The 27,512-nt window shown below is 37.9% G+C and overlaps 3 protein-coding genes across 3 annotated transcripts in view; all 3 read left to right on the top strand.

The window, feature by feature from the left end:
* The first annotated feature begins 533 nt into the window (after nucleotides 1-533).
* LOC124217245 (uncharacterized) lies at nucleotides 534-5,672 on the top strand. The gene has a single exon (XM_046622646.1). The coding sequence runs from the start codon at nucleotides 534-536 to the stop codon at nucleotides 5,670-5,672; it is 5,139 nt and encodes a 1,712-aa protein (XP_046478602.1).
* A 399-nt stretch (nucleotides 5,673-6,071) lies between these two features.
* On the top strand, nucleotides 6,072-6,584 carry LOC138190842 (uncharacterized). Its single transcript, XM_069135361.1, has one exon. The coding sequence runs from the start codon at nucleotides 6,072-6,074 to the stop codon at nucleotides 6,582-6,584; it is 513 nt and encodes a 170-aa protein (XP_068991462.1).
* Nucleotides 6,585-22,874: 16,290 nt separating this feature from the next.
* Nucleotides 22,875-27,512, top strand: part of LOC124217244 (uncharacterized) — a 5,274-nt gene continuing 636 nt past the window's right edge. The window contains exon 1 of the mRNA XM_046622645.1: nucleotides 22,875-27,512. This exon is cut by the window's right edge and continues 636 nt beyond it. Coding sequence (XP_046478601.1) covers nucleotides 22,875-27,512 — 4,638 coding nt within the window.

The following is a 27,512-nucleotide window of genomic DNA, read 5'->3' as shown; positions in this document are numbered from 1 at the left end:
CATCCCACCTCCTGTATCACCATTTCCTGAGCCGCAGCGTTTCTTTGCGACGATTGCCACCCAGACTACTGACAGCGAGTGGGAGTCTCCGGTGAAACCGACTGAGAACCGCCGTCCCTCAACGCCTCCCAGTTCGCCGGAAAGCAGATATACTCCGCCGCCCAGGACCGTGACCGATCTCCCTATACGACTGACCAGCAGATATACTCCGCCGCCCAGGACCGTGACCGATCCCCCTAGACGACTGACATCAACACTAACGCCTCCACCACATTGCATTGTTACTAAAACTGCACCATGTATTACTTGGAAACCGTGTAAATGACTGTACATATTGTAAATAAATCAAATAATTAGCATTATACAAAATAAACTCAACACCACAAATCATCTTTGATTCCAAGCGACTCACACCTTCCAAGCGGCTCGGTCGAACAGCGCACATTTATTGGTCCTTCGAGCCGGATACAGAGGACAAGGTCAACGCGTCAACATAGCACCTTCGTCTTCCTATATAACCACCCACCGCAATCATGGATCGTTCATTCGAAGAGCTGATCCGGAGCCAGACGGAGCTACATGGAAGGATCGCAAGGATGGTCGAGAACCTAAGGAAGACCGGCCAAGCAAATATCAGCACCGGAGCCGTCCAAGCACGCATCTTCAATCTCGACAAATACTGGGAGAAATTCGAGAGTCAACACGAAGTTCTTCTCAACAAATTCAAGGATGAGTTAAAGAAGCACGATTACGCCACATTCTCATCACTGGTGGAAGAGGAGTACATGACTCAGCGCGGCATGCTCATGGACTTTGCTACAAGGCTAACAGGAGAGACAAGGAATTCTTCTGCAAGCACCCAACCACAGCAGAGCAACAGCCGAGCTTCACTGCCTCGCATCCAGCTGCCCATGTTCTCGGGCAATTACGAAGATTGGCCATCCTTCAGAGATCTGTTTAAATCATTGATCGACCAGGATGCATCAATCAGCGAGGTCGAAAAACTCCACTACCTCAAGGCGAGCCTGAAAGGGGAGGCCAGCCTGCTCATCAAAACTCTCAGCATCACCGCAGAAAACTACAAACAAGCCTGGAACACTTTGAGCGGCTTGTACGAGAACAAAAGGGCATTGATTAGATCGTGCCTCACCAAATTTACATCAATCCCAAAGGCAAAGGCGGAGTCAGCAAACGAACTTCAAAGAATCTTCCACGGCATGATCTCAACCTGCAGTTCACTTGACGCCATTGGAAGACCCATCGGGCAGCACGAGGACTTGTATGTCTTCCTGGTGGTCGAACTATTCGACAACAAAACACGTCGAGATTGGGAGGCCTCTATCGCCGAGACAACGGAGCCTCCTACCTACACACACCTCAGAAACTTCCTCGAACGCCGAATCCAGACGCTCGAAGCAATCCAGCAACCAAAGGGAGAACAGAAATCTCCCGAGCCATCACCACGGTGGAAAAACACACATCACGCCCAGAACAACAATGGGAAGAAGAAGGCAAGCGAACCCGAACAAGAACAGAGACGCAGTGCACCCACAGAAACCTGCATCATCTGTAACCAGGCACACTACATTATGTTCTGCCCAACCTATAAGGACAAACCAGCCAGGGAACGGTTGAGTATAATTTCGCAACACAACCGCTGCACCAACTGCCTGGGCAAACACAAGCACCACGAATGTCCATCCAAGAAGACGTGCCGAACTTGCTCGGAGGGACATCACACCACGCTGCACGATGCCTTGGCAGCTCCAAAGCCACCAACCTCAGCCAATTGCCTCATCGCCAAGCAGCGCCCATCAACAAGAGTGTCCGTTCTGCTAGCTACAGCCCGCATCCGGGTAGCAGATCGTTTCGGCAACTTGCACCATGCACGTGCACTCATCGATCAAGGTTCCGACACGAGCATGATCACCGAGAGGCTAGCACAACGCCTCCACATCACTCGGACTAAATCATCAATCGCCATATGCGGAGTAGGTGGAGTCCAAACCGCAACAGCAAAGGGGAAAGTCGAGCTGAAGGTTACAGCTCGTCACAAGAACACCACCATTGTAACGACAGCACTGATTCTCCCCAAACTGACCCTCTACGGCAACAACGTGGAAGCATCTAGGCGGAAGTGGAGTCACATCAAGGGGCTCGATCTAGCAGACCCAGACTTCGAAGCCTCCGATCCCATCGACGTCCTCCTCGGGGCTGACATCTATGCTCAAATCATGGACACAGGTCTCCGGAAGGGGGGCAGAAATCAACCCATCGCCCAGAAAACCATCTTCGGATGGATTCTATCAGGATCCACCAGTGCGTCAAACGCATCCACCAATACCACTGTGAGTCACCACTGTTCAACGAGGGACTCGCTATCATCCATGGTTCGACGATTCTGGGAACAGGAGGAACTGCCCAACGCCCCTCCTTCCTTGACTCCCGACGAGAGAATTTGTGAAGAGACATACGCCACCGGACATTCCCGAACACCCGAAGGTCGCTACATCGTGCGACTGCCAACTTCATCAAGAATAATGGACTTGTCGGACACCCGGAGAGCTGCCGAAAGAAGTCTCAATTTCACCTTCAAGCGCTTTAAACACAATAAGGGGCTTGAGCAACATTACCACGAGTTCATGTCCACCTACGAAGCCATGAAACACATGGAGGTGGCAGAACAACCCAAGCCGACGAGCAACGTCTGCTACCTTCCTCATCACGGAGTGTGGCGAGAGTCCAGCACCACTACACCACTTCGAGTAGTGTTCAACGGATCCTGCCTAACTCACCAAGGAATCTCCCTCAACCATTTTCTGCTAAAAGGGGAGAATTTGCTGCCAGCTCTATCTGACGTCTTGCTCAGATGGAGAACCCATCGCTTTGTCATCGCTGCTGACATCGAGAAAATGTACAGACAGATTCTCGTACACCCAGATGACAGAGACTTCCAAAGAATATTGTGGAAAACCGAGGAAGATCAAGACCCACGCGAATATCGACTCAACACCGTGACATACGGTCTCGCTTGCGCTCCCTTTCTAGCCATCAGGACCATCCGACAACTGGCTCACGACGAGCAGGCGAATTTCCCACTTGGAGCCTCTATTCTTCAACGAGACATCTACGTTGACGACATCCTTACTGGGGCAGATAATCAAACGCAACTGCTCAATCTTCAAAAGGAACTTCGAGAGATATGCATGGCGGGCGGATTTCCACTCAAGAAATGGATGTCAAACGACTCCACTCTGCTCACACACATTCCAGAGTCAGATCGTTTGGTAAAGGGCAACATGTCTTGGGCTCCTACAGAGGAAACTCACTCCACTCTAGGGCTTCAATGGAGCCAGCAATCAGACACCTTCCTGTTCACCGTCCAACCAACCACCGCCAAGGCTATTACGAAGCGATCAATTTTATCTCAGGCAGCTCAACTCTTCGATCCATTGGGATGGCTCACACCCGTAACAACCCGAGCAAAAATCACCATTCAGTCGACATGGTTGATCAACGCCAAGTGGGATGATCCTCTTCCTCAACACATTTCACAAGATTGGAGGGAGTTTCACGACCAATGGACAACACTCTCCAACATTCGCATTCCTCGCTGGCTAATTCGGACCAACAGAATAGAACTCCATGGGTTTTCAGACGCCTCCGAACAAGCCTACGCGGCCGTCCTCTACTTGCGAGCTCTCCAGGAAAACGGCCGGAGCGAAACATCATTGATAGCTGCAAAGAGTAAGGTCGCACCACTAAAACAGGTGTCACTTCCTCGACTGGAACTTTGTGCGGCACATCTCCTCGCTAAGTTGGCTCACCACACACTCAGGCTGACCAACTGGAATAACATCACTACATACTTGTGGACAGACTCCACTGTCACGCTGGGCTGGATCCAGGCACCTCCACGAAGATGGAAAACATACGTAGCAAACCGAGTCGCTGAGATCCAAACACTGCTTCCAGAAGCCAAATGGAATCACATCCCGAGTCAGCACGACCCAGCGGATTGCGCATCACGAGGGATCTCACCACGGGATCTACTCACACACCAACTTTGGTGGAAGGGACCAGAGTTTCTTTCCAATGATGAGAAACCTCCACGGAGTAATCTCCAGACAGATCTCACCAACCTTCCAGAAGAGAGGTCAACAGTCCATGCAGCAATAGCCAGAGAACCACCAACTGAACCTGAGATGCTCAGCCTATTCTCCAGCTACAGCAAGCTGCTCAGGATCACCGCTTGGTGTAGACGTTGGCTTCCTCAAAACCACAATCACGAAAATCTCCTGTCCCCAGCCGAGATCATCCAAGCCGAGATCGCGTGGCTAAAAATCATCCAACAACACCATTGGAGGGAAGAACTCAGACACCTTACAACCGGCATCATCAAAAGGGGAAGTTCATTAATATCCCTTACTCCCTACCTCGATGACAAAGGCATTTTACGAGTCGGAGGAAGACTCAAGCATTCATTACTTTCCCTCGACGAAAAACACCCAATAATCCTGCCACATGACTCAAAATTTTCATCCTTGTTGATAGATCACCTGCACACGAAGACACTACATGGCGGAGTTCAACTCGTCCTAGGAACATTACGCCAGCGGTACTGGATCCCCCGAGGACGGAACCTCATCAAATCACGTATACGCCAATGTGTCACATGTACGCGATGGCGGGCGGAGCCACCGCAACAACTCATGGGAAATTTACCACGGTCACGAGTAACTCCAGCAAGACCGTTCCAATTCACTGGAGTTGACTACGCAGGACCAATCGCCTTGAAGACTTCACCAGGACGAGGACACAAGACCACCAAGGCCTTCTTCGTCATCTTCGTATGCATGGTGACCAAAGCTGTGCACTTAGACATCGCTTCCGACTATTCCACGCAAGCCTTCACAGCAGCTTTAAAACGATTTATCTCAAGAAGAGGACTCTGCACTGAGCTCGACAGCGACCGAGGTACCAACTTCGTAGGCGCAAACACCGAACTGCAAAAGCTGATCAAAGCTGCAACGAGCGAACACAACTCCTTCACAAAGGAACTCGCTCAACTGGGTATCACTTGGCAGTTCAACCCACCAGCAGCTCCACACTTTGGCGGGCTCTGGGAAGCCGCCGTGAAATCTACAAAGTTTCATCTTCGCAGAGTCATCGGAGACGCTTCGCTCACATACGAAGAAATGAGCACCGTCCTCTCACAAATCGAGGCGTGCCTAAACTCTCGGCCTCTCAGTGCACTGACTGATGATCCTGACGACGTATCGGCCTTAACCCCGGGTCACTTTCTCATCGGTGCACCCCTCAATGCACTTCCGGAATCAACGCTTGCGGACACGCCAACATCACGATTGTCCCGCTGGCAACAACTCACCCAGATGCGAGATCACTTTTGGACAAGATGGTCCCGCGAATACATCCAAAGCCTCATCCCAAGAAACAAATGGCTGCAAGCAAAGGACAACATAAAAAAGGGTCGTCTGTGCCTCATCCGAACCGAAATCACTCCTCCGTCAAAATGGCCGCTGGGACGAATCACCGAAACACTACCAGGAAACGATGGTCTTATCAGAGTTGCCGTCATTAAAACCGCCACAACCACTCTAACAAGACCAATCAACAAGATAGTTCTCCTTCCAATCGCTGCAGAAGAGTAACAACAATATCACTATGCACACATAGTGAGGCGGGCGGAATGTTCACAACAACGTGAACACAACTCATTGGTCGCGCGCCTTCCAACTCACGCGAGGCAACCAGCCTCGCGTGCTTTCCAATCACGCGACCCAAAAGAAAGTGTGACGTCACGCACGCCGCTCACGCCACCCACGCAGCTGAGCGCGTTACGTAATCACCGAACGTGGTCTCCCGCTATCAAAGATCCACCGAGGCTGGAATAAGAGACGGCCGATCAGACCGATCGGCAGGACACTTCGGGTTCAACGCTTTGACGCTCCCAACTGACTCCAAACGACACTGCTTCAACTCATCACCGCTACAACGACTGACTGACCAAGCTGACTGACTTCACAACAGACTTGACGACACCACGTTTTATGACGGACTCCTTTCATCTGGCTTCGGTCAGCGACCAACAAAGATCAACTGCATCAAACCCGCCTGCCCCTTGGACGCTACACTCAATAGACGTTCCCGCTCGACCACTGACAAGACCACCAGCCGTGCTTCTCTCCTTGTGGGATGTTCGCCGAGCGCGATTGACTTCTCCGAGCTATTACCGGCACATCCCACCTCCTGTATCACCATTTCCTGAGCCGCAGCGTTTCTTTGCGACGATTGCCACCCAGACTACTGACAGCGAGTGGGAGTCTCCGGTGAAACCGACTGAGAACCGCCGTCCCTCAACGCCTCCCAGTTCGCCGGAAAGCAGATATACTCCGCCGCCCAGGACCGTGACCGATCTCCCTATACGACTGACCAGCAGATATACTCCGCCGCCCAGGACCGTGACCGATCCCCCTAGACGACTGACATCAACACTAACGCCTCCACCACATTGCATTGTTACTAAAACTGCACCATGTATTACTTGGAAACCGTGTAAATGACTGTACATATTGTAAATAAATCAAATAATTAGCATTATACAAAATAAACTCAACACCACAAATCATCTTTGATTCCAAGCGACTCACACCTTCCAAGCGGCTCGGTCGAACAGCGCACAGTAAAAAAATTTTTTTTTCCTTCAAATTTCTCTTTTTTTGAAAGTAAATGAAAAATCATAATATATATATATGTATATATTTGAATATTATACATTAATATATTTGAATATAAATACATTCTTTTATATATATCATACATTAATATAATTGAATCTAGATGAAGGTAATTATGTCAAATAATTTAATAAAAAAAGGAAATAATTGATTGAATAAATTATTTTTTTTAATGTATAATATTTTTATTTCAATCAATGTTTTTCAAATTATTTGACATAATTACCTCCATCTAGATTCAATTATATTAATGTATAATATATATAAATAAATGTATTTATATTCAAATATATTAATGTATATTATCCAAATATATACATATATATATATTATGATTTTTCATTTACTTTTGAAAAAAGAGAAATTTGAAAAAAAAAAAATTTTTTTACCATCATTAAAATCATTGAAATAAATATAATTATTCAAAAAATCCTACGTATTTTTTAATTATCTGTTCACATATTAATTAAGATATAAATATCATCCGTTAGGAAAAATAATTCATTTACATCAATTATTTCCTCATTTTATTAAATCATTCAACTTGATCACCTCAATTTATATTCAATTATATTAATGTATAATATACATATATATACATATATGTATACATATATATGTATATATATATTATAATTTCGAATTTACTATCAAAAAAAAAGAAATTTTTGAAAAAAAAATTTTTTCTGACAATCATGTAATTCATTAAAATTAAATATAGTTATTGAAAAGATCCATAGAATTTTTTAATCATTTGCTCACATATTAATTGGAATAAAAATATTCTTCATTGAGAAAAATAATTTATTCAATCGATTATTTCCTTTTTTCATCAAATTATTCGACATAATTACCTCCATTTATATTTAATTATAATAATGTATAATATATATACGAATAAATGTATTTATATTTAATTATATTGATGTTCAATATACAAATATATATATATATATATATATATATATTATGATGTTTAATTTACTTTTAGAAAAAGATAAATTTAAAAAAAAAAAAATTTTTCACAATAATCAAATTCATTAAAATAAATATAATTATTCAAAAAATCCTACGTATTTTTTGATTATTTGCTCACATAATCATTGAAATATAAATATTATCCGTTAGGAAAATAATTTATTTAAATCAATTATTTCCTCATTTTATTGAATTATCTAACTTGATCACCTTCATTTATATTCAATTATATTAATGTATAATATACATATATATACATATATACATACATTATAATATACATATATATATATTTTAGAATTTTGAATTTACTTTCAAAAAAAAAGAAATTTTTGAAAAAAAAATTTTTTTCACAATAATCAAATTCATTAAAAATGAATATCGTTATTAAAAAGATGCAGTATATTCTTCAATTATTTGCTCACACATTGATTAAAATAAAAATATTATACATTAAAAAAAATAATTTATTCAATCAATTATTTCCTTTTTATATTAAATTATTTGACATCATTACCTCCATCTAGATTCAATTATAATAATGTATAATATATATAAATAAATGTATTTATATTCAAATATATTAATGTATAATATCCAAATATATACATATATATATACATTATGATTTTTCATTTACTTTTAAAAAAAGAGAAATCTGAAAAAAAAAATTTTTTTTACCATCATTAAAATCATTGAAATAAATATAATTATTTAAAAAATCCTGCGTATTTTTCAATTATTTGCTTACATATTAATTAAGATATAAATATTATCCGTCAGGAAAAATAATTCATTTACATCAATTATTTCCTTATTTTATTGAATTATTTAACTCAATTACCTCCATCTATATTGAATTATATCAATGTATAATATACATGTATATACATATACATATACATATACACATATATAATAATATACATATATATATATTTCATAATTTTAAATTTACTTTTGAAAAAAGAGAAATTTTTGAAAAAAAAATTTTTTTACAATAATTGAATTCATTAAAAATAAATATGGTTATTGAAGAGATCTTGTATATTCGTTGATTATTTGCTCACATATTATACGAAATAAAATATTTCCATATTTCATCAAATTATTCGACATAATTACCTCCATTTATATTTAATTATAATAATGTATAATATATATGCAAATAAATGTATTTATTCTCATTTATTTCAATGTTCAATACACAAATATATTTATATATATTATGATTTTTAATTTACTTTTAGAAAAAGAGAAATTTAAAAAAAAAAAAAATTTCTTACAATAACTAAATTCATTAAAAATAAATATAATTATTCAATAAATCCTACGTATTTTCAATTATTTGCTCACATATTAATCAAAATATAAATATTATCAGTCAAGAAAAATAATTCATCTAAATCAATTATTTCCTTATTTTATTAAATTATTCAACATAATCACCTCCATTTATATTCAATTATATTATTGTTTAATATACATATATATACATATGTACATATATATATATATATATTATAATTTTGAATTTACTCCTAAAAAAAAAAAAGAAATTTTTCAAAAAAAAAATTTTTTTTTTTCGATAATTAAATTCATTGAAAATAAATATAATTATTGAGGTTAGAAATTCAGTGCCGTAACGTAAACACGTCAATTTTAGTACTCTCAGCATTTATTCAAACTTTCGTATTTTCAACAATTAGTTCGGACTAGAAAGGTGATTTTACGATAAATAAAAACCAGTTTCTCGACTAGAGTACAGAGAGTTAAAAGATTCTTTGTTAAATAATACATCACATAAGCTGTCAATAAAATCTCTAACCTTTGTAGGTTAGAATGGCCACATTTATATTTGTCGATTTATAAAAGAGATTTTTGGAGTGAGTAGCACTACAATTTGAGAAAGTCCCCTAGGATGATTACTGCCGAAGACGTAAAGAAAATTTTAGCAGTAAACCCGCCACGAATAATAGTATCACCGTCTGAATCAATTATTGAGGTTCCTGCCTGTCACCAAACTCCAACACCACCTGGCAATAAACCGGGAAGGAAACTTAAAGCATTCACCTTCAGAGAAAGAGCAAACTCCGAAAGTGACATCAGAGAATTCCTGAAAAGGAAAAGAGAGGCGGGAAAAGACCTGGACTCCTCCATTTCGGACTCCGAAAAAGATCTGCCTCCCCTCAAAAAGGTGAATAGTGTCAAAGCACTGGAGTGCCCAGATAAGTTGAATTCCATTACTGATAATAATATGGAACCCACTGCTACTGAATCTTTCGTTGTTACAGAACAGAGTAATGCAATAAGCTCGGAGTCGGATTTGGGGCAGGCACTACTTGGCTTGACCCAACAAATAAGCCTAATGAGGTCAGAAGCCTCTGTAAACACCAAGAAGCTTGAAAATCAAATCTCAGACGTCAAAAAGAGCAATGCCGAAGCTATAGAGGAGGTTCAACAGGAAATGCATAAGATTGAAAGCGCCTGGAATGAAAACTGGCACGGTGTCCAAGCCAAGCAAACGGAGCTGGAAATTGAAATTATGGAACTCAAGAAACAGATTGCAAGAAAGTCGCCGGTAACGGATAGCGAGGTGAGCCAAAAATCCCGGGACCTGCTAGAGAAAGCTGATAAAAAACTGAAAAAAGTAGAGCAACTCCTGCAGGAGCAAGAAAAAGAGACAAAGAAAATGAATATTATTATTAAAAACCATAACTGGCAACTCTCCCAATTACAAGGAAGTACGCGACAATTTCTCAAAGAAAAATTTAATGCTGATGAGGAGATAGCTAAAATACATGCGGTAGACAAGCTAGGCTAAGTCATAAGAGTTAAATTTAACTCACAAATAGCCAAAGACAGGATAATGACAACTAAAGCCTCTATCTTAAAAGAAAGTAAAATATCAATTGTTAACGACCTAACAGCCCGTGAACTTGAACTAAGAACGAAACTGATTCAAATTGCGAAAGAAAGAACAAGTCTAGGTCAGAAAACAGAAATAAGTGGCAAAAAGATAAAAATCGACGGTAATTGGCACTACTGGGACTACAACCAGAACACACTTAAGCCTGACAAAGTGCAAAATCAAAGGAACACTCCTAACCTACAAAATCTGATCCAGCTGCAGCCAAAAAACTAGCAATAATAGCATGGAACTCGAGAGGCATCAGCAACCTGTTTAATTATCAATTCTCACTCGATTTTGATATTCTTTGCATAAGCGAAACCTGGGCCACTAACTCTATAATTCTACCAAGTAACTGGGACAACTACCAAGCTTTTTGCGCCAACGCTATCAAAGAAAAAAGCACTGGGCATGCCAGTGGTGGGCTGGCGATTATCCTTAAAAAACAATTTCAAGCCCAAGCAGTCGAAACAACAGATAGCTGGATATTCTTACATGTCAAATCATTTCATTATGAAGCAATTACTGCCTGCATATATTTCAGACCATCCAGGAACATCAACACGCTTCTCGAGCTCTTCCAAAGCACGCTAGATGAGATCCTGTGCTCATTTGGACACCTGCCTATACTACTGACCGGTGATTTCAACGCGAGACTTGGCAACCTTAATTCTCTGCCAGAAGAGGTAACACTCGGATCCAATTTAAGCCCCGATAGAGTTTCTTTAGACACAGTCACCAACCACAGAGGCCAAAAGCTAGTTGAATGCCTGGAGAATAATAGCCTGATCTTATTAAACGGAAGAACATTAAGCGACACTCCTGCGCAATTTACTTGCACTCATATTGGTCACAGTATAGTTGACTTTGGCTGGATCAGCAGTAACGGGCTGAAGGATATTAAAGACCTTGAGGTCATTCAAGAACACAACCCGTCGGACCACTTCCCAGTTCTGATCAGTCTTACAGCCGAAAAAGACGAACTGCCGGATGCTTGGGAAAAGAAAGCAAGAAGAGTGCGCCTCAAGTGGAAGCCGGAAAAGAAGGAAGAGTATAAAGACTATTTAAGACACTCGAATAGCATCGCAGCCGATTTCGAGGCAGAAGATGTTGAAATAATTGCCGCAAAGCTCTCGGGCGCTATCGCGGGCGCTGCACACGCTGCTCAAATGTCCTCGACTTCATACACGGGCCACCACAAAATCAAGAAACGGAAACAGGATTGGTTTGACTCGGAGTATTCCTCTGCCCATGAACTAGTTAAAAAAAGCTTTGCTGATTGTAAATCTGCGTCCTTCAATAACGCCCAACTTGAGATATATAGACGAGCTAAAAGAGACTACTTTAAGCTGACCAAAAAGAAGAAAAGGAAGCTACAAATAAAAAAGCTAGATGCTCTCGCGAACACAAAAAACCCCGCAGAATTCTGAAAAACAATAAAAGAGGTCAGACGAACTTAATCTTTGCCTAATCCAATTCCGCTCAGAGATTGGGAAGACTTCTACGACAAGATCACCCCACAAATCGCTCCAGACTCTACGACATTCGTTGGGGTAGAACATCCTGAGCTGGATAAAGAATTCACAATGGAAGAACTGGATAAAGCTTTCGCTAGCAGTAAAAATAATAAGTCGCCAGGCCCAGATGACATCCAAAATGAATTCTTGAAGAACATGCCATATAATTGGAAGCTTTACACGTTATGTCTAATCAACAAAATCCTGAGGGAAGAAACTACGCCAGAACATTGGTTTACGGCTCTTATTTCTCTAATCCATAAAAAAAGTGACAAACTAGATCCCTTAAATTACCGAGGCATCGCCTTGATAAATCACATTGCCAAATTGCTGACGAATATGATAAATAAACGACTGACGAAATGGGCCGAAAAATGCAAAATACTACCTGAATCACAAGCCGGATTCAGAGCTGGAAGAGGCTGCAATGACAACTTATTTACTCTGCTCGCTGCACTTAACTGTCGACTGAGACAACGCATGGCATCTCAATTCCTGCTATTTGTGGACTTTAGAAGAGCATTTGACTCGGTGTAGCACAAACTGCTCTGGATAAAACTCTTCGAAGCCGGCTGCAGTGCCAAACTGGTCAGACTTCTACGCAATATCTACAATTCTGCCAACTTCAAGTTGAAAGTTAATGGCGAGATCTCGCGTGAATTCCAGATAAGGGAAGGAGTTCTGCAAGGTGAATTGCTCAGCCCTCTCCTTTTCCTGATCTTCATTGCTGATTTAGAAAAATTCCTGAAAAAGCTAGGCTGTGCTGGAACTAACATCGACGGTGTACTGGATATTCTCTTGCTTCTATATGCAGATGACCTGGTCATCTTAGCCTCATCGCCAAAGGACCTGCAGAAGAAAATTAATCATCTCAAACGTTATTGTGACAACAACCTGTTAAATGTCAACATTGACAAAACAAAAATTGTTGTTTGCAGAAGGGGTGGTAGGCCAGCAAACTTAAAACAGTTTCATTATGGTGACAAGGTAATTGACATCACAAACTCTTACGAATACCTGGGCTTAAAAATCACGACATCAGGATTTAGCAGACCGACAGCATTGGCTGCGATAAATAAAGCCAAAATGGCATTCAGTGCTGTACACCCTACCCTCATAAAAGCAAAAACAGATTCGTTCGAGTGTATTAACAAATTATTTGACAGCATCGTTGTCTCAACCTTAATATACGCCTCACCAATCTGGGCTATTAGATACTTAGATATGATCGAACAAGTCCAAGTGGAATTCTTTAAGAGAATTTTTGGTATGCCAAGAAGCACTGAAGGTGCCTTACTGAGAGTTGAACTAGGCAGATTGCCGCTAGCACTCCAAGTCATCACAGCTACGTGGAACTGGATTATTAAAATCCTAGAAATGGAAGAAGATAGATATCCGAAAATATGCCTACGCCGCCTTATGGCACTCAGGAACTTCAACAGCAACGATAAATATAACTGGCTCGCTTTGTTTCTCAACCAAATCAGTAAATTTGCACCAGAACTTACCCCAGCTCTTGAAAAACTTGAGATAGAAACTTGGAAAGCCTTTAAGCATTACTTTCTTGCCAAACTCAAAAACCATCTTCTACAAGACAGGAGAAGAGCGAATAACGCACACTACCTACAACTGCAACTTCAAAGACCTGTGGCTGGCAATAAGGCTGAAATTTTGAATAGAAGAGTTAATTTCAATGTACTTAAAGTGCTCCTGCAAGTTAGATTAGCCAGCAAGTACCATTTCCGCCTAGCATTCAACCAGATAATTTACAAATTCAACCCAGGGCTGCTGTGCCCCATCTGCAACACTAATCAGTCTGATACTCTCGAGCATTTCTTCTTCAACTGCCCAATTTTTGAGCCCTATCGCAAACCGTTCGTGACTTCTGCAGTGACTCCAACTGATCTCCGCTGGAATTTCCTGAACAGCAGTGATACCTCACTGATTAAAAATACCTTCTTCTATATTCAACAATGTTGCCGCCTCAGAGCTTTCGGCTAAAATGAATAATCCCCAAGTCGTCACCTCTGCTGATTGCGCGGCCATGCTATTACTTACTCATACATGTATCTCTTAATTGCTGGTTTATTTTGTAAATTTTATTTTATTGTATTTTATTGTATTTTATTTTATTGTATTTTTCAAACTCTAGCCAAAATGTATTGTATTATCTAACCGATTGTTAAAGACTTGTACTGGTCTTTGAAACAATAGATAATACTACTATACAACTACTACTGAATATAATTATTGAAAAGATCCTGTATGTTTTTCAATTGTTTACTCACATATTAATTGAAATAAAAATATGATCTATTAGGAAATACAATTTATTTCAATCGACTATTTCCGTTTTTGATTAAATTATTTGACTCGATTATCTCCATTCATATTCAATTATATTGATGTATAATATATATATAAATAAATGTATTTATATTCAATTATATTAATGTATGATATATATATAGATGAATGTATTTTAATTTAATTATATTAATGTATAAAATTCAAATATATACATATATATATATATTATGATTTTTAATTTACTTTCAAAAAAAGAGAAATTTGAGAAAAAAAAAATTTTTTCACTGTAATTAAATTCATTAAAAATAAATATAATTGTCCGAAAAATTCTATGTATTTTTTAATTATTTGCTCACGTATAAATGAGAATATAAATATCATCCGTTAAGAAAAATAGTTTATTCAAAACAATTATGTCCTTATTGTATTAAATTATTCAACCTAATTACCTTCATTTATATTCAATAATATTAATGTATGATATATATATAAATAAATGTATTCATATTTGATTATATGAATGAATGATATTCAAATATATACATATATATGTATATTATTATTTTTAATTTACTTTTGAAAAAAAAGAAATTTGAAAAACAAAAATTTTTTCACTATAATTAAATTCATTGAAAATAAATATAATTATTCAAGTAATCCTATGTATTTTTCAATTATTTGCTCACATATTAATTTAAATATAAATATTATCCGTTACGAAAAATAATTCATTTGATTCAATATGCTTATTTTATTGAATTATTTAACTTAATTACCTCCATTCATATTTAATTATATTAATGGATAATATACATATATATACATATATACATATATAATAATATACATATATATATATATTATAATTTTAAATTGACTTTCAAAAAACGAGAAATATTTGAATATAAAATTTTTTTTACAATAATAAAATTCATTAAAAATAAATATGGTTATTGGAAAGATCCTGTATATTTTTTAATTATTTGCTCACATATTAATTGAAATAAACATATTATACTTGAAAAAAAAAAGTTTATTCAATCAATTATTTCCTTTTTTTATTAAATTATTTGACATAATTACCTCCATCTATATTCAATTATATTAATGCATAATATATACAAATAAATGTATTCATATTCAGATATATTAATGGATAATATACATATATATACATATATAATAATATACATATATATATAAATATATTATAATTTTGAATTTACTTTTGAAAAAAGAGAGATTTTTGAAAAAAAATTTTTTTTACAATAATTAAATTCATTAAAAATAAATATAATTATTCAAAAAATCCTACGTATTTTTTAATTATTTGCTCACATATTATTCAAAATATAAATATTATCAGTTGAGAAAAATAATTTATTTAAATCAATTACTTCCGTATTTTATCAAATTATTCAACTTAATCACCTCCATTTATATTCAATTATATTAATGTATAATATACATATATATACATAAATACATATATAAAAGTAAACATATATAAATATATATATATTATAATTTTGAATTTACTTTTGAAAAAAAAGAAATTGTTGAAAAAAAAATTTTTTTCACAATAATGAAATTCATTGAAAATGTATATGGTTATTGAAAAGATCCTGTATATTTCTGAATTATTTGCTCACATAATAATTGAAATAAAAATATTATTCATAAAAAAAAATAATTTATTCAATCAATTATTTCCTTTTTTTATCGAATTATTTGACATAATTACCTCCATTTATATTCAATAATATTATTGTATAATATACATACAAATAAATGTATTTATATCTAATTATGTTAATGTATAATATACAAATATATATATATATATATATATATTATGATTTTCAATTTACGTTGAGAAGAAGAGATATTTGACAAAAAAAAAAATTTGTTAACAATAATTGAATTCACTGAAAATGAATATCATTGTTCAAAAAATCCTACGTATTTTTCAATTATTTGCTCACATAATCATTGAAACATAAATATTATCAGTTAAGAAAAATAATTCATTGAAATCAATTATTCCCTCATTCCATCAAATTATTTAACCTAATTACCTCCATTAATATTCAATTATATTAATGTATAATATATGTATAACTAAATGTATTCATATTTGATTATATTAATGTATAATATTCGAATATATACATATATACATATATAAAAATATACATTGTAACGTGGCATTTTTGATGCCCGTTACAAGGGGCTCCTCGAACCCTGGGCGGAACCAAAAATTTAGGAATTTCCGAAATCGAGTCGCGAAGTTTTTGGAAAAGAGCGCCAGGACTAGAGTCACGCATCCGAAACTACGAGAGGGGACACTTTAGCGACCAGCATAAGATATTTCAGTTTTTTTTGTTTTTTTATTTTTCGAGCTACAACGGCATGAGGCAAGAAGTTGACACCGAATTCGAGGAAAGTGCGAAGTGGCGGACTAGCGACAATTGCGAAGGAAGGATGTCGAGGCTGCGGAGGGGGAGCCGACGCAGATCCCCGCATCGCGGAAATCCAAGGTGGACGCGATTCCCGCTGGCGGCCGGCGCGCCGCAGCCTCTTCCACTTCACCCCGCCAACAATTGACCAGCGAACTTGCGACGGACCGACTAGCGACGAGGGAGCACCACGCTCACCGCCAAGACGTCATGGAGCTGCGCGGAGGACGAGATTGCGAGCTAGCTTTAAGTTCTGCGCAGCGATGCTATCGAAGGTGCGCGTTGAGTTGCGCGATCGACGAAATCGATGACGGATCAATTATTGCGTATTCTTGGGGGTATGACGTCACGTGTGGGATGGCGTATCGAGATCCGTGTTGCGGCAGGTGGTAGGTTTTTGAAACCACTCTGGTTCTGGCGGTCGTGATTAGTAGTCACGTTTTGGGGGAGTTCGCGAAGCAATGGAGTCGCCCAAAAATCGCGAAGGGCATGGAAAGGGGGTTGCAAGGATGTAGAAGGTAAGCGCTGCTTCTATCCCCGCGATTGAATTTCGAGCATAATTGTGAAAAGGCTTGCCGAGTAACGGATAGCCGTTTTGGATTTGCGTTGTAGAAAAGTACTCGAAATTCTTTTGCCGATTCTCTTGCTTGATGACCGTAGCCTGAGTACGCGGGTTAGAGTAAAGTAAATTTTGAGTTTTTGAAAAAGTTGAGTAGAGTCACGGGTTTTAGTTGAATCTTTCTCGTTAGTGAAACCAAGTATAGCCGAATTTCGCCGTACCGGGTCGAGCCGCGTTATCGTTTTCTTTTTGTGTCACCTCTCGAGTAGGTCGGGAAGCACCGAATTGGAGTGCTCGGATTAGCGGGTAACGTTTTGGAGGATTTTGAAAAGAATTAAGTTCGGATGCGTTGCGATTGCGTATAGTTTAGGTTACGTTTAGTTGCGCCTGCATTGAGTTCCGTACCCGTTAGTTAAGATAATGTAGGTTGAGTTGAGTTACTTTGAGCTTGTGTATAGTTAAAGTTAAACGTAGTGGTGCTTGCGCTTAGTTAAGTTTACGTTCAGTTAAGATAGTGTTTAGTCGAGGTTAGGCGATGTATAGTCGAAATTGCCGTTGCGTTGCGCAGCAGTTGAGACGAGAAGTTTGAGCATGGTGTTTTAAGTTGCGAGACCTGACGGCGCACCGTCGAATAATTAGTTTTAGTTTCGTTTCGAGCAATCATCGCCATGGAGAACAAACGGCGAATTTGCGAATTGAGAATTGCGTATGAGGATGTTGCGATCGTCGAGTGACGTTTTGAGAATTGCGTATGAGGATGTTGCGATCGTCGAGTGACGTTTTAGTTAGGGAGCCGCGAGCTCATTAGAGTAAGAAATAGAGTAGGTTACGTATAATTCTATGTTTAGTTTTAGACTCGCGATGAGCGATTTTTGAATTATATTTTTTTTTTTTTTGTTTTGTATCACCGCTATTGTGAAATATAAGATTTTATTTTACTTTTGTTAAATAGCGTGTGTATTTCGAGTGTCTCTCTCTCTCTCCAAAAATTACCCCTCCCCTCTACGCGGTACTGAGCTATCGAGCATATGCCCGAGGAATAGCGTATTAATGATTTCGAGGCGTGTTAATCACGCCAGGCGCCCAACAAAAACTTTGCGATATTGTTTTAGATCCAGGGTACATCGTGGACGCCAAATTATTGTGCACGCGGTAAGTTCTCTGTCATTTTCTCCGAGTGACCGAAGAGCGGGAAAAATCCACGTCACAACATATATATTCATTTTATAATTTTAAATTTACTTTTAAAGAAAGAGAAATTTGTGAAAAAAAAATATACAAAAAAAAATACATATATAATAATATACATATATATAAATATATTGTTACAACGGGGGGAAATTGAGAAAGATCTAAGAGAATCAAAGAGTTCTCTGTGCGATTTAAAATGAAAAATGATTATAAATGAAAAAAAATAAAAAAATTATTTAAAATAAAAAGTAAGCGAATAATTGAAAATATTTAGGATTATTCTAATGATTATACATAATTTTAAAAAATTTAAATCATGTTGAGAAAAATTTTTTTTTTGAATTTTCCTCTTTTTGAAAATGAATTGCAAGTTATAATATACATATATATATACACACACACACGTCTATATATATATACATATATATGTATAAATATATATATATATTTTCATTTATATATATTTATATTATACATTCATATAATAGAATATAAAAGAAGGTAATTAGGGTGAAAAATGGGATAAAATGGAAAAATAATTATGAAAGAAAAAAATGATTGAAAAATGAAATAAAATAAAAACCAAGCAGATAATTGAAAATATCAAGAATTTACCTAATAATTATACATATTTTCAAAAAATTGAAATAATGTTAAAAAAATTTTTTTTTCAAATTTTCCTCCTTTTAAAAGTAAATTGCAAATTAAAATATACATATACATATATACACACACACGTATATATATATATACATATATATATATATATATATATATATATTTATTTACATATATTTATATTATACATCCATATAATAGAATATAAATGAAGGTAATTAGAGTAAATCATGTAATAGAATAAAAAATGATTATAAATGAGAAAAATTAGAAAAAAAGGGAATAAAATAAAAAGTAAGCGAATAATTGAAAATATTTAGGAATTTTCTAATAATTATACATAATTTTAAAAAATTGAAATAATGTCGAAAAAATTTTTTTTTTTAAACTTCCCTCTTTTTAAAAGTAAATTGCAAGTTATAATAAACATATATACATATATACGCACACACGTATATATATATATATATATACATATATATGTATATATATATAAATATACATTTATATAATCAAAAATAAAAGAAGGTAATTAGGGTAAAAAATGGGATAAAATAAAAAATGAATATAGAAGAAAAAATTGATAAAAAAATGAAATAAAATAAAAAACAAGCGGATCATCAAAAATACTGAAGATTTTTCTCATAATTGTACATAATTTCAAAGAATTGAAATAATGTTAGAAAAATTTTTTTGTTTGAATTTCCCTCTTTTTAAAAGTGAATTGCAAGTTATAATATACATATATAAATATATACAAACACACACGTGAATATATATATACATACACATATATGTATATATATGTAATATATTTTTATTTATATATATTTATATTATACATTTATATAATAGAATATAGAAGAAGGTAATTAGGGTGAAAAATGGGATAGAATAAAGAATGATTATAGAAGAAAAAAATGATTAAAAATGAAATAAAATGAAAACCAAGCAAGTAATTAAAAAAATTCAGGATTTTTCTAATAATTATTCATAAATTTAAAAAATTGAAATGATGTGAGAAAAATTTTTTTTCTTTCAATTTCCTATTTTTCGAAAGTAAACTGAAAATTATAATATACATTTATATAATCATATATATATATATATATACATACATATATATAAATATATATATGTATAAATATATATATATATATATAGATATAGATGTATATACATATATATATTTATATATTTATATACATATATATACATATACATATATATATAAATATATATACTTATATATATGAATGTATATATGTATATTATGATTACCAATTTACTTGTGAAAAAAAGGGAAAATGGAAAAAAAAAGTTTTTTTCCACAATATTTCAATTTTTTAAAATCATGTATAATTATGAGAAAAATCCTGAATATTTTTAATTATTCGCTTATTTCTGATTTTATTCCATTTATTATTAATTTTTCAATTTACAATTATTTTTTATTTTATTACATTATTTACCTCAATTACCTTCATCTAGATTATATTATAATAAGGTATAATATAAACATATATAAATATATATATATTTATACACATATATATATATTTATATGTATATATATGCATACATATGTATATTATAATTTTTGATTCACTTTTGAAAAATAGGAAATTGAAAGAAAGAAAATTTTTCTTACATTATTTCAATTTTCTCAAAATTATGCATAATTATCAGAAAAATCCTAAATATTTTTAATCATTCGCATATTTTTTATTTTATTTCATTTTTTTATAATTTTTTCCATCCTTAATCATTCTTACTTTATTACATATTTACCTCAATCACCTTCATTTATATTCTATCATATTAATGTATAATATAAATATATATAAATATATATACACATATATATGTATATATATATATACATATATATACACATATACATATATATATACATATAAATATATATATATATATATATATATATATATATATATATATATATATATATATATATACATATGAATATATATATATATATATATCTATACATATATATATATATGTATATACATCCGTATATTACCATTTTCAATTTACTTTTGAAAAATGGGAAATTGAAGGAAAAAAAATTTTTCTCACATTATTTCAATTTTCTAAAATTATGTATAATTATTCGAAAAATCCTGAATATTTTCAATTATTCGCTTATTTTTCATTTCATTTCATTTTTTCATAATTTTTTCCATTCGCAATTATTTTTTATTTTATTACATTATTTACCTCAATTACCTTTATTTATATTCTATTATATTAATGTATAATATAAATATATATGAATATATATATACATATATATCTGTATATGTATATATATACATATATATACATATATATATACATATATATATATATACATATATATATATATATATATATGTATACAAATATATATATATATATATATACATATGTATATGAATATATATATGTATATTATGATTTTCAATATACTTTTAAGAGAAGGCAAATTAAAAAAAAAATTTTTTCCACAATATTTCAAATTTTTAAAATTATGCATAATTATCAGAAAAGTTCTGAATATTTTTTTTATTCGCTTATTTTTTATTTTATTTCATTTTTCTATAATTTTTTCCATCCTTAATCATTTTTACTTTATTACATATTTACCTCAATCCCCTTCATTTATATTCTATTATATTAATGTATAATATGAATATATATAAATATATTTACATATACATGTATATATATATAAATATATATATACACATATATATATATATATATATATATATGTTTCGGCAAGGTATCGAATAGTTAAATGTGTGTCTCGCGACACTCAAAATCGTCCTCGTACATTTACGCACACTCGCGTGCAATGTTTACTTGCCGTCTCTGCGTCAAATCTCGCCGCTTGCCCGTGTCGCGACTCAAAACCCATCAGCTGTATCTCATGTATTGTCTACTATCTCGAAATCATGTATGTGTATAATCTATGTGTTCTCTCGCTCTGTGAAATCTTCACTCTCTGTAACGTTCTCTTGCGATACGGTCGGTATCGCCGCATCAAAACCAATAAAAATCCTCGGTTTCTGTTAATCATCATCTCTCTACATCTCTACATCATTTCGTTTCATTCACACTCGTTCCCGTCACTAATTCGCGGATCCCACGTCGATGATCCATATCCTTTTTGCCATCTCTCTTAACATTTTTTGGTCCTTCGAGCCGGATCAGTCGCGAATCGAATCGGATCATTCGCAAATCGAGTCGAATCTTTCGAATCGTTGCGACTTACGGGAAAACGAATTAGCCAGTGAGTGAAACGAAACTATCGCGTGTGCATCAAGTTGCGAAAGTTCACGCAACCAAAGTGAACAATATCGTTATCGGTGAAAACCATCATCAAAATCAGTCGCGTCCGTTAAATTCAAACGTGCGGTGTCCTCTGTAGTGACCGTGACTAAGATCTGAGCGTCAACAACACCGATCTCTCGAAGTGTGTATCGCGACGCCCTATTATCACTGTGTGCGTATCTCGTTCGTGAAAACTCTGTTCGTCGCGTGAGTTACACTTTCTCGTTTGTCAAGATGACGATCGACGAATACATTGAACGTCAAACCGATCTCTTCAGGCGCATCTGTCGCACTCTCGAAAACTTGCGCAAGCTCGGTGAAGCAAAAACAACCCTCGGGCAAGTGCAATCGCGATTAGATGCTTTAAATTCAAATTGGCTGAAGTTCCAAGACATGCACGAGACAGTCGATCAAATTAGAATCGCAGCAAAAGGTGATCAACTCGACGCTATCAAAAGACTTTCGTATTTCGCGAAAGACTATTACGGACAGTGCGAAGAGCAATACTTAAACGCGAAGGGAGAGTTGCTCGATCTACTCGGAACTCTCAAGACTCTATCGGCACCGATCGTGCCAACAGCCGTAGCCCCCCAACTCACAACTGGAGGAGCCTCAAAACGGCTACCACGCATCGAATTGCCTACGTTCTCGGGCAATTACTCAGACTGGAAGTCTTTCCACGACCTCTTCACATCAATCGTTCGCGAAAATTCGCAACTCTCGGAAGTGGAAAAACTGCACTACCTAAAAACAAGTCTTACCGATGAACCGTCACAACTCATTAAAAACATCGCTCTTACCGCTGAAAACTTCCCTCGAGCCTGGGAAACTCTCGTATCGCGGTACGAAAACAAGAGACTTTTGACGGATTCTCATCTCGCGACACTTTTCGCGATTCCTCGTGTCACGAAAAAGTCGTCATCAGAACTGAAGAGCTTGCACAGCAACACTTGCGAAGCTCTTGGCGCACTCGAACTTCTCGATAGTCCCGAGAAATTAGGGGATCACATCATCGTGCACATGACGATTCGCAAGCTCGACCCAGCATCTCTCGAAGAGTGGGAGAAAAGTGTCAGCGAGAAACTCGAGCCCCCCACGTTTGCGGAGCTCAAGGCGTTTCTCATCGGTCGCATCCACACCCTCGAAGCCGTGGAGCAAGCTCATGCTCATAATCAAATCGCGACGTCGAAACCGCACTCATCGCAAGGAAGGTCAAATCTTCAGACGACAAGGTCACATACAGCGCAATCAAAGGAACAGTCGTGTGCTTGTTGCAAAGGCAACCACTACATCGCGTTCTGTTCGACCTTTCGCGACAAATCTCTGGATCAAAGAAGGGAAGTGGTTTCTGCGAAAAAGCTTTGCTTCGATTGTCTCGGTCCACATCAGCAGAAGGACTGTCGATCCAACAAAACGTGTCGCGTGTGCAACGGTCGACATCATTCCTTGCTGCATCGAAACTCTTCTTCAATCTCGACAGCTGCCAACAGCGGCACATCTCAAGGACAGGCCGCAGTAGCGCAACCTGCAGTGCAGAACGCACCGATCTCGAACAGCGCCTCTCAGGTGAGCAACCACTCAGTTCAGCCTACAATGATCAAGCGCTCTCCAGTTCTTCTCGCCACAGTGCAATTGATCGCTTCGAATCCGGAGACTGGAGAAAGAATCATCGCTCGCGCTCTACTCGATCAAGGATCCGAAAGTTCATTCGTCACGGAGTCGCTAGCGCAACAATTGCGACTACGTCGGCATCAAGCAACGATACCGATCATTGGCGTCGGAGCTCATCAATCGGCAGTGACTCGCGGCATCGCGACATTGCAACTCCAATCTCGTGCTCACACCTCGTTCTCATGTCAGGTGGAGGCACTCGTGCTTCCACGACTCACATCGTATCTACCCTCATTTCGACTTCTCGTCGAAGACTGGCCTCATCTACGAGGACTCAACCTCGCGGATCCAAGCTTTGCACATCCCAGTCAAATCGACGTAATTCTCGGAGCTGACATCTACAGCAACATCATTGGTCAAGGAGTTCGAAGAGGAGCACCAGGAACACCAATCGCGCAAGAAACTCAGTTCGGTTGGGTCCTCTCCGGCTGCGTTTCAGCGGAAGCAGCAAGCCCCTCGTATAGCGCAGTCCAAGGCTTCCAATGCTCCCTCGATCACGAACTGCTCAATCTCGTGCAGCAGTTTTGGAAGCAGGAAGAAGTGTCGAAACCTTTGGCACTAACGTCCGAAGAAGAGCGTTGTGAGCAACACTTTCGCGAAACGGTTTCTCGAACTGCGTCCGGTCGTTACGTAGTTCGGCTGCCGCTCAAAGACAATTCGGTAGAGCTCGGCAACTCGCGGAATCCCGCGCATCAAATGCTCCTTCGTTTGGAGAAACGGTTCGGTAGCGACGCGAAACTCAAGGAGGCTTACTCGAGCTTCCTTCGTGAATATCGTGAACTCGGGCACATGCGTCGCGCTATCAATACACCTGAAGACAATTCCCGCGTGTTTTATCTTCCCCATCACGGTGTAGTTCGCGACAGCAGTTCAACAACAAAGTTGCGTGTCGTGTTCAACGGGTCTCAAAGAACCAACCTCGGACTCTCTCTCAATGACAATCTTCTCGTCGGTCCAAAAGTGCAAACCGACCTCGCGGACGTTCTCTTACGCTGGCGACAATATCCAGTCGCGTTCTCATCAGACATCGTCAAGATGTACCGACAAATTTTCGTCCACAATGATGACCAAGATTTTCAGCGAATCCTCTGGAGGGAAGAACCAGAGCTACCGATTGAAGAATATCAACTGACTACAGTAACGTATGGTCTTGCAAGCGCTCCGTATCTCGCGATCCGTGTTCTTCATCAACTCGTTCAGGACGAAGGTAAGCAGTATCCCTTTGCGAGCCACGTCATTCTCGAGAACACGTACGTCGACGACATCCTCTCAGGAGCAGAGGACGTTGATCAAGGTCGCGAGAAAATCAACGAACTCAATCAATTGCTCAAGGCGGGCGGCTTTGAACTTCAAAAGTGGACTTCAAGCCACCCAGAAAATCTCGTTGACATTTCTCGAGACCATCAAGAGATCGCGATGCATCTGAATCTCGATCAAAGTCCATTCTTTCGGGCTCTCGGTCTTGCGTGGAGACCAGACATCGACGCGTTTGCGTTCTCTCCGCAAATTCATCAAACTCGGGACAATTTCACGAAACGAAAAGTTCTCTCACAAACCGCGCAGCTCTTTGATCCTCTCGGATGGCTCTCGCCGATCACGATCAGAGCCAAAATCTTTATGCAGGAATTGTGGGCACTCGGTTTCGACTGGGACGAGCCGCTCTCAGCTTCATTGTCCTCGCGATGGATCGAGTTTCTACAAGATCTTCAAGGCATCTCAGCTATCACCATCCCACGATGGATCGGGTCAAGTTCAGCATCTCTCGGGATAGAGATTCACGGTTTCGCGGACGCCTCTCAAACTGCATTAGGCGCAGTGATCTACGCGCGAACGTATATCAACACTCACGAAGTGCGCGTTTCACTAGTGTGCGCGAAAACTAAAGTAGCGCCGCTAAAGAAGGTGACAATTCCTCGTCTTGAACTCTGTGCTACGAATCTTCTCGTCCGGTTGATGTGTCATGTGGAAAAGACTCTTAATTTCGAAAACACCCCGGTTTATCTGTGGACGGATTCCACAGTCGCGCTCGCATGGATCAAAAGCCACCCATCGCGGTGGAAGGAATTCGTTCGTAATCGCGTAACGGAAATCCAAGAGTTCGCGCGCGCTCGTTGGTATCACATCTCGGGTTTTGAAAACCCCGCTGATCTTGCGTCTCGTGGTACATCTCCGGAGCAACTTCAAAAATCAGAACTTTGGACCTTCGGACCATCCTGGCTCTCGAAGCCTTCTGTCAATTGGCCATCCTTATCTCCGCGACCGGAAGAAAACATTCATCTCGAGGAAAGAAAAGGGCTGTCGACGCACATCGCAACAGCTAAGCCGCTACAAATCTGGGATCTCGTCGATCGCTACTCAAAACTATCGACTCTCCTCAAAGTCACATCATTGTGTAAACGCGCAGCAAATCGGTTCCTCGCGAAGACGACATCGAATCGCGTAAACACGTCTATCACTGTCGGACCGATCTCTACTCTCGAATTGAGCGACGCCCAACTGTTTTGGACCAAGGTGACCCAGCAGGCGTACTTTGCAGAAGAAATTCGCCAAATCGAGACAAGCTCAAGTCTCACTCGAAGTCATCCACTATCGCGACTCACGCCGTTCATCGATTCGAACGGATTCCTCAGAGTCGGTGGTCGACTGAATCACTCATTGCTTTCGTATGACGAAAAGCATCCGTTCATCTTGCCTCGCGAATCATCGTTCTCCACATTGATCATCGATCATCATCATCGGTTGACGCTCCACGGAGGTCCGCAACTCACTCTCGCTACAATCCGACAGCGGTACTGGATCCTGGGAGGAAGAGTACCGATCCGCATGTTCATACATCGTTGCGTTCCTTGTGTGCGTCATCGCGCCACCCTCAGCAGCCAACAGATGGGCCAACTCCCTCAGTCTCGGGTCACGCAATCAAGGCCGTTTCTTCACTCTGGCGTTGACTACGCTGGTCCATTCTCGATTCAAGCCTCCCGCGGAAGAGGAGCGAAATCATGCAAGGGATATATCGTTATCTTCATCTGCTTCACGACCTCGGCTGTGCATCTCGAGCTAGTTTCGGACTACACGACGGAGGCATTCATCGCGGCGTACAAACGCTTCACATCTCGACGAGGAATTTGTGCCTCAATCGCAAGCGATTGTGGAACGAATCTCGTCGGCGCAGACTCAGAACTTCGCCGTCTTCTCGCTGCATCG

Source organism: Neodiprion pinetum, chromosome 4 (assembly GCF_021155775.2).
Source record: "Neodiprion pinetum isolate iyNeoPine1 chromosome 4, iyNeoPine1.2, whole genome shotgun sequence".
Classification (NCBI taxonomy): Eukaryota; Metazoa; Arthropoda; class Insecta; order Hymenoptera; family Diprionidae; genus Neodiprion; species Neodiprion pinetum.
Note: the sequence above shows the minus strand (reverse complement) of the source record. Positions and strands in the feature narration are given on the sequence as shown.